General features: G+C 51.1%; 2 protein-coding genes across 2 annotated transcripts; one reads left to right on the top strand and one right to left on the bottom strand.

Moving 5' to 3' along the window:
• The first annotated feature begins 942 nt into the window (after positions 1 to 942).
• Positions 943 to 4,800, top strand: LOC130584391 (5-hydroxytryptamine receptor 3A-like). The gene is made up of 9 exons (XM_057384352.1): positions 943 to 991; positions 1,167 to 1,327; positions 1,796 to 1,840; positions 1,935 to 2,044; positions 2,688 to 2,854; positions 3,568 to 3,731; positions 3,890 to 4,136; positions 4,310 to 4,429; positions 4,574 to 4,800. Exons 1-9 carry the CDS (start codon positions 943 to 945, stop codon positions 4,798 to 4,800), a joined length of 1,290 nt encoding a protein of 429 aa, XP_057240335.1.
• A 935-nt stretch (positions 4,801 to 5,735) lies between these two features.
• On the bottom strand, positions 5,736 to 8,370 carry ATP5PD (ATP synthase peripheral stalk subunit d). The gene is made up of 6 exons (XM_057384355.1): positions 8,292 to 8,370; positions 7,644 to 7,773; positions 6,988 to 7,084; positions 6,444 to 6,515; positions 6,081 to 6,143; positions 5,736 to 5,950 (listed from the first exon to the last, which is right to left on the bottom strand). The coding sequence occupies exons 2-6, from the start codon at positions 7,763 to 7,765 to the stop codon at positions 5,819 to 5,821; spliced, it is 486 nt and encodes a 161-aa protein (XP_057240338.1). The 5' UTR covers positions 7,766 to 7,773; positions 8,292 to 8,370; the 3' UTR covers positions 5,736 to 5,818.
• Between the last annotated feature and the right edge of the window lie 7 nt (positions 8,371 to 8,377).

The raw sequence follows: 8,377 nt of genomic DNA, 5'->3' as shown, positions 1-8,377 counted from the left end.
GGCAGTCAGTGGGGGTCCTGGTGGACACAGGGGGCCATGGGGGATAGGGGCGTCCCTGGGGGACAAGGAGAAATGGAAAAGGACACGGGAGTCCGTGAGGGACACGAGGGTCCGTAGGAGACACGGTGGGATGACAGTGGGACACGGCTGGGGAAGGACAATCTGCTGCCACGGGGAATTCTGCTGCTGGAGSGGGAATCAAGTGTGGGACTTGCTGCCTGCAATTGCCTCCCTGGAGCCATTCACAGAATCATGGGATGTCCTGGGTTGGGAGGGACCCACAAGGATCACTGGGATGAAAGCAGAAAAAAAAAGGCAGAGATGGAGAGGAGGGCAGCAGAGGAAAATGCAGCCAGATAAAAAACCCAAAAGTCTCTGAGCCTTTCATCTTAACTGTGAGGACTCTGAGAAGAACATCAGGAGCATGGGAGATCAGCAAGGAGGCAGAWCCAGAATATCCATGGGTGCTTGGAATGCTCAGCGCTTTGGGAAATGAGGCCATRGTGTGGTCTGCTGGGGAGCAGGACCGGGCTCAAAGGAGAGCAGCCTCCCCCACAGCACTAATTCCTGATCCATTCCAGTGGGGCTGCAGCAAACTCTCAGCTCTGGAAATGAGACAAAATTTGCTATTGAGTAGCTCTGGCTCTTTGCTTTTTTGTTGTGGGGATGGGCCCTTTCTTTTCCTTTCCCTCAAATTGTGGGATTTTTTTTATGACCTTATTTTTCCCTTGACCACAACTAAAGGCTGCTCCCAAGAGCCAGCTGAGTGCATCAAACCATTAGCAAATTCTTCCTTTCAATACATAAAACGTTTGCCTTCTGTTTACAAAAATCCATCCCTCRTTAATAAATATCAAATCAACTTCCACATAACAAGTGACGTGTTCTGGACCTGTTCATAAGGCACACGGTACCATCCTCCTCCTTATTTGGAAGCAGGAGATGATGCAGGGAGTTTTTGTAGCCATCCTCACCTTTTCTCTTGGGACAGGTAGGTGCAAGAGAGATAGAAAACCTTCGAGGAATTCTGTTCTTGTCTGTGTAAGGAGGGATTTTTGGGTGTTGATGATGTTTTTTCATCCACAGCTCCACACCCTTTCTCTTTCGCATCTCTCACAGGTTGAGGTGTTGATCTTTTTGTGTTTCAAGTGGAATTCTCTTTCTAGCAGGGGCTGCTCCCAATTTCCTCTGCACCTACTATGACATTGTTGACTACCTGAACATCTCCTCTCATGACAAGCTGCACAAGTACATCCTGCCCAAGATAAACCCGAAGGAGCCCGTGGTAGTGAAGATGGATTTCATGCTGGTGGCAATTCTCTCAGTGGTAAGAACCCAAAATGAGTCATTACAGCAGGAAACTGAGTGATTTCCAGGCTGGGGTTTGAGTCTTCTGCCAGCAAGGCCATGGGGGTGAGAATCAGCTCCTTCCACTCCTGCAGCTTTCTGCTGTTTGGAACCACTTTGGGAAGAGCTGGGGTATTTTATCCCATTCCTTCTAGGAGAAGCCACATCCAGATGAGCAGCCTGCTTGGCAGGAGGCTCCAAAAACGCCCTGCAGAGTGCCTGAACYGGGCAGTGCATTTTCAGGGCACTGCCATGGAAATGTTCACAATAATCTATTCTTTTTTTCCAAACCATTGGATCTTGTGTTCCCACTGTTCAGCCGTAGGATCGAGAGCTGTGAGCTCTCCTCCTSAGCTGAGTTTCTGCAATCTCAGGGAATTGGGAAGAGCTTCTGGGCTCTGCATTGGTTATACCTGATAAAATCAGCTAAAGATCTTTGTTTCTCCAGGTGGAAAAGCTCCAGACAGCCAGTTTTTACTTCGTCCTGAGCCTGGTAGGTCCCTCAAGAGAATTTCTCTCCTGATGTCTGACACGGTGGCTGGTGCCCAGCCCAGAGCTCATCTCTGTCCTGCAATTTCTTCCCTCAGGAATGGCAAAACCCTTTTGCAACCTGGGACCCGCAGGATTTCTGTAACATTTCCGAAATCGTTCTGCCYATGGATACGTTTTGGTCTCCCCCTATCTTCATCCTTGAGCGGTAGGTTCCCTTTTCATTTTTATCCACTGGCTTAAGAGAAATCCAATGGATGCAAACTGTTGGTTTTACTGTAGGAAATGGGATCAACTCAGATGGCTAAAAGTTGTTCCCGCGAGCTCTCTGTAACCAAGAGCCTCCTAATTTAGATTAATGGTGACCACAGTTTATACAAAGCACTTAGTGGCTCTGTAATACTCTAACAGCTCCTGAAATATCCCATCTGGGCTGTAGCTGAAGCCGAGGAAGCAGCAGAAACAGCACTKCTGTGGAATAAAGTGACCTTTAGGAGCGTGTGGAAAGATGGAGGGCAGAGCAGTGAGGGTCTGACAGAGGGGTGGGCACCTCCACCAACTCTMCAGAGGGGAAAGGAGAGGGAGCAGAGCCAGGAATGAGCCCCTGCCCTGGTGAGGGCAGGAAGCAGAGGGCAGAGRGGCAGGAGGTGCTCAGGAGGTGCAGGGCTACAGCAAATCTTGMTCCCAAAGGACTCCTGAGCCTTTCCCCCAGCCCTGGTTTCCTCTCCTGCTGCATCCCATGGCTGGGGATGGCTCAGAGCCCCCCACAGGGTGTTCACAGCCTGGTTTTGTGGGACTGRGGCACAGGCAGCATCCCAGGCTCAGTCACTCTCCCCTTCTGCTCCCTCCAGGGTGAACGGGCAAAACCCAGAGCTGAATTACATGGTCCTCAGGCACAACGGCAGCTTCAACTCCACRCGGCCCTTCCAGGTCACCCTGACGTGCAGTTTGGTAATCCTCAAGTTCCCCTTCGACACCCAGACGTGCAACTTGAGCATAGCTTCATACCTGTACCCAGGTACAGCTGCAGGCTGGGCTTTACCTCCTCTGGGCTGAGTTTGGAGAAGGGGCAATCGATGGGATGGGCACTGGTAATGCCTGAGCAGCTYACACTGGGGTTGAGGTCATATGAGATCACAGAAAATGAGTTAAAAGCTGCCATTCTGGCACATTTCCCAGCAACATCTCTGGAACAATCTGGATTTTCTGTGGTGAGTCCTCCCCCCAGGATTGGTTTCTACCAACCAAGAGAGCAGAGACCAGGAGGCTTCCTGCAAAACTGCTAGACAGTTTTCCACTGAGAGCCAGGGAAGTGGGAGGAAATCAGTCATAGAATCCTAAGGTTGGRAAAGATTTCCAAGGGCATCAAATCCAGCCATTAAAAGGATCCAGTTTCAGGGATTCAAACTGCAGTCAGAGTTTATCCCAACAGGAAATGTTGAAATATAAGCAGAGGTGACCCAAAATCTTCCAGGTCCTATCCACAAAGGACAACTGCYCCAATTCACCAGATGTTTCCCCTCTGATTTGCATTCCCAGAGGTCCAGCCAAGCCTCTTCACAGAGTCCTTTTTCATTTCTCCCTCATGGGCTGAGAAACCCCAGCAGTGCATGAAACCTTCCCCTTCCCTGTCTGCACACCCTGGGTTGGGTGGGAAAGGGAGAGGAATAACCATCCTCAAATAAATTCCTAAATTYTCCAACTCCCCTCTTCTCTCTGCTCCTGCCCAAGCAGTAACAGACTTTGTCATGAAGACAAAACGGACACCAGCTGAGATCATGATAGACAGCCAGAGTTTCTTCCTAACTGATGGAGAGTGGAAGTTCACCAACGTGAGCATCATTGAATACACAGAAACGTTTGCTAACAAAGACTATTCTCTGGTCACCTATGTGGTACGGCAGCACTTCTTTATTCTATTGCACTGATTTGTCACCAAAAAAAAAAAAAAGCCAGTATAAAACAAAATTATTTTTTACATTAGGGAACCCGCACTTGGTAACACAATGAGTCACCTCCTGCTCACCTGAATTTTACCCATCTTCCTCAATAGATTTCCATAGAGAGGCGACCCACTCTGTACATTCTGAACCTGATCCTGCCAACGTGTGCCCTGTACGTGCTGGACATGGCTGTGTTGTTTGGACCCAGCTCTCTCGAGGAGAAAATCAACTTCCAGATCGCCATCATCCTCGGCAGCTCCATGCTGGCTGTGATCCTCAACAACAGCCTCCCAACCTCCTCCAACAAACCCCCCATAATAGGTACCACCTTTATTGAACAAACCGATTTTCACATAGGTACCAGCCCTAGAAAGGTTTATGTTTTTTAAATTTGTGTTTATGAACATTGAAGTCATGAATAGCTAAGCTTGATCAGCTTGCTGGAGTTAAGACTTTCCCTGTTCCCCACCAGGCAATGGAATGTAAGAGAATGCCAATTATCCAGTTTTCTCTATTCTCCTGTTCTGCAGTTGTGTTTTTCCTGGGMACCTTCCTGCTCATGATCATGGCTGTGTTAGACACCTTCTTCCTGTTGTACCAGCAGCGCAAATCCCTGCGCTTGGACAAGCTTTTCAGAAACCTCCAGCAAGGTAAAACAATCCATACCATCTTTAACAAAGTAGGTTTKGGGCGTTTTCCTGCAGTTTTGTTGGACCAGGGTGGGTTTGCTCAGTGCCCAGGCAGTGTGGGCTGTGCTGGTGCCCTGTGCTGATGGTGCCCTTTGCTCCCTGCAGACCCTCACGAGCTCCCCAAAAGAGCCCCGGGCAGCCTGGCCAAGAGGGGTCCCCCCCTGCTGCACCCTCCCAGGAAGGCCCAGGGACCAGGGCAGCCAAACAAGCACCTCTGGCAGCTGCAAGGGCTGGACCCGTTCCTGTCAGTTCTGGAGAAAGTGCTTCTCTACAGCCACCTCTTCCTGTCCCTGTTTTTTTATATTCTGATTTCTGTAAAATGGAGCAGCTGAAGGCSAGCTCTGCCCAGTGCCAGCTCAGCTGTTCTCCACTGTGTTGCTTCCAACCCCTYGGCTGAAATTTGCTCCTGCTCAGTTCATAGAGCTGCAAATGTTTCGGTTGCCTGAATAAAATAAAATTAAAATCCAAATCCACATAGCCCAAAAGCTGCAGGTGTAGTGCTTTGTACTCTGGTTCAGTAGAACTACAGATGTTCTTGAAGTGTTCTGTGGACTACTAATGTATTTGAATAAAACAATTGCAAAATCTGGGGATTTCATTGTACTCATCTGTAATTCTTTCTTCAAACATGGCCAAGAAATGGAGTTGATTACCTTCTCTTAGAGAAATTTCCATGTTGAGGAATGGTGTTTAAGAATTCCACTTCAGATATTTAAACAAAACAATGGAAGTCTGAGGTGTGTACAATTGTTTCTGTGAGCTCCAGTGAGATCAGCAGCATTCAGAAACCCAGGGCAGAGGAGAGAAAGATCACCAGGATTAAACGTTTCAAAAAACAACTAAAACAACAACTTTTTTTAAATATGCATCTTAACATATCAGCACTCCCTCAACTCCTTTTGCATTTGGCTTCTCTTGAACAATCACAGCCCAGAAAAYAACCCCAGACCTCTGCCTGTAGAAGTCCTGAGACACACAAATGCTGCTAAATAACTCCAGCACTTTAAAGGGCTTCACAGGTTCAACTTCTGAGCAACTGTGTTCCTCCAAGGGCAGGAGAACTCCATTCCCTGCACCTCATGGTACCACAGAGGGACAGAGGATTTATCTGCATTTCAGAGGATGTGACAGGACTCTGATCAGCAGGTCAGGCTGGGAGCTTGGTCCTTGCTACAAAAACAAGCTCATGAGTAGAAAAGACAAAATCCAGGAAGAGTGGGATATTTGCAAGTTACTGTAGTGCTCCATGCCACTCAAAACTCATGTCTAAGATCTAAGCCACAGACAGAGAAAGCTCTTTATTTATAAGCTCAWGGAGTCTGACAGTTGTTAAACTGCTCCCAGATCAGTTTACAGATCAGCAATTGGCTTGTGGGGCCAGTATGGATATTTCTCCTTGTTCAGTTTAGTTTCAGGGAAGGCTTCGCTCAAGTCTTCAAACGTCATCTGTTCAAAGGGAATCATGCTCTTGAGCTTCTGGAGCTGTGGAAGCAGGGACAGACACATCACAAGTCAGTGGTCAGCAGGAAGGAGCAAAGCACACCCAGGTGAGAGCAAGGGCTGTGCCAAGGTGGGGTCCAGAGAATATTCCCAAAGCAAAGTCCAGCCTCACCTGCTGCTCGTACTGGGCGATCCGGGCTTTGGAAGCCTGGATGTAGTCAGCAGTGCTCTTGGCCTGGGGGGAACAGAGGATGTGGGAGTGTGGTTATGATAAAATCAGAGCAGCCCAGAGTGCACCCCCCATGCTTTAAATTAGCATTTYAAAAATCCATKGTTMWGCTGGGTAAGTGATGGAACCTCCCCCAGATCCCAAACAGCCAAACCCATYCCTGTGCAGGGATCCCCTTGCTCAGAAAGCCAGGGACACGTGTGAAGGGCTGAGCTGTGCCCTGGCACATSCAGAYCCTCCCTTTCACCCTTTCCCATCCCCACAGAAGGCAGGGATAACCCCAGCACTARAGAATGGTTCACTCACAGCTTCCTTCTCCTGGGCATCAATCTTGGCAGTTTGTGTGTCCACAGGCTCAGGAACCTTAAGTGCACTGAACTGTAAATTGAAAGACAAATTTTTATAAAGTTTGTTTGATTGAAACAATCCTTCACATGGAAGTCAGGAAGACAGTCAGTCTTCCCCTGCAGCAGGGGAGCATTCCCTTCTTTCTCCCACAGGTTTGCTCATAACCACGTTGAGTTTGTGAGCTGGAAATGATCAGCACAGTGCTCTCCTGTCCCTTCCTTGCCCAGGAGTTTCCAGCCATCTCCTCTGCCCTGCCTGCCATCCCCAACCATTCCTCACAGCACTGTAAAGAAGCAGGAAGGTCCAACACTCAGACTTAYCCTATCACAGAGTTATTGCCCCCAAAACAAAGCTCACAGACCCATCTGAGGTCAGCAGGTGCTCCCCATCTTGGGGAGCAATTCTCACAGTGACAAAACCAATCTCCTCTTCCAATCCCATTTTCCTCTCAATTCCCCAGTAAAACTCCAAAGAGCAATACCCAGCTGACAAGGAGACTGACCTTCTTCTGGAACTCATCCACCATTCCAGCTTTAGCAACATTGGCTTTGTAGAAYGCCCAGTCGATGGCTGGAGGCTTCTCTGGCAGCGCAGCCAACCTGAAGGGATGGAGCCCAGCAGACATGAGCAGCAACCCAATTGTCAGAACAGCCTGCTAAGTTTAGTTTAAGTGTTCTGAGGTTTGAAGCAAGCCATTTTTGCAAATCCCTCTGCCCATGGAACAGGCTCCTCTGAATAGACAGAGCCTCCAGCTCTGCCCTGCTTCACTCAGCCCCTCTGAATGCAGCCCCGAAGAAAGGAGGAGGCTGCTTTACACCGAGCCAGAGGCAATCAGTGACATTCCCTGAAGAGCCAGCACTTGYATCAGGCAGTGGATGCTGAAGGATTTGAGAACTGCACATGAATTTGTAGAGCATTTAACAGAGTGACAARACTTGTCCCAAAGCAAAGCGTGTTCACAGAACTGCAGCGACGGGTTTACTCTGGGGAGGATTAACTAAAGGTGATTTGCCAAAAAAAGCCACCAGCCGCCTCAAGGTGACCTGCTTTAATACCTGTGAGGACAGCCCTGCGGGACCACAGACAGCACAGGCAGCAGCACTCACAGTTGGATGGCTGGGCGAGCGCTGAGCCCGGCAGGAGCGGGCGGACACTCACCGGGTGGTCAGCGCATCGTTGCGGGTCTTCAGCGCGTTGAACATGGCCCGCTGGTTGGCGGGCACCCGCTCGGCGAAGGCCGCCCAGTCCACGGCCTTAAGGGCAGCTCTGCGTCCCGCCATGGCCCCGCCTGGCCCGGAGACAGCGGTGGGTCACAGCGCCGGCCGGGAGCGGGGAACGGGGAGCGGGGCTGGGGATGGGGCGGGACACGGGGGATGGGGACAAGGAGGATCGGGACACGGGGGATCGGGACACGGGGGAATGGGGACACGGGGCATCGGGACAAGGAGGATCGGGACACGGGAGCTCGGGACACGGGGGATCGGGACACGGGGGATCGGGACACGGGGGATAGGGACACGGGGGATCAGGACACGGGGGATCGGGACAAGGACGATTGGGACACGGGGCATCGGGACACGGGGGTCGCTCCTCAGCCCCGCCGCCACCTCACACCGCCCCCCCTCCTCTCCACCGGCCTCCCAACACCAAGGCCCGCCCCGTCCTGCTCCGTCCCGCAGCCCCGGGATTCCCGATTCCCCTCTCCGGTTCCTCGGCCGCTCCCCATCCCCAGGACCCCTTTCCCGGACCCCTCGCACTCCCCGGTCCCGATCCCGGTCCCGATCCCGGTCCCGGCCCCGCTCTCACCTTCACTGACCGACACCGCGCTGCCGCCGCCGGAAGTCCCGCCCCCTCTGCTCCCGTCGCCCAATCAGAAGGCGATCCCAGCGGAA

The sequence above is a fragment of the Malurus melanocephalus genome, unplaced genomic scaffold (assembly GCF_030028575.1).
Source record: "Malurus melanocephalus ecotype Western Australia unplaced genomic scaffold, MMel_1.1 scaffold_704, whole genome shotgun sequence".
In the NCBI taxonomy this organism is placed as follows: domain Eukaryota; kingdom Metazoa; phylum Chordata; class Aves; order Passeriformes; family Maluridae; genus Malurus; species Malurus melanocephalus.
Note: the sequence above shows the minus strand (reverse complement) of the source record. Positions and strands in the feature narration are given on the sequence as shown.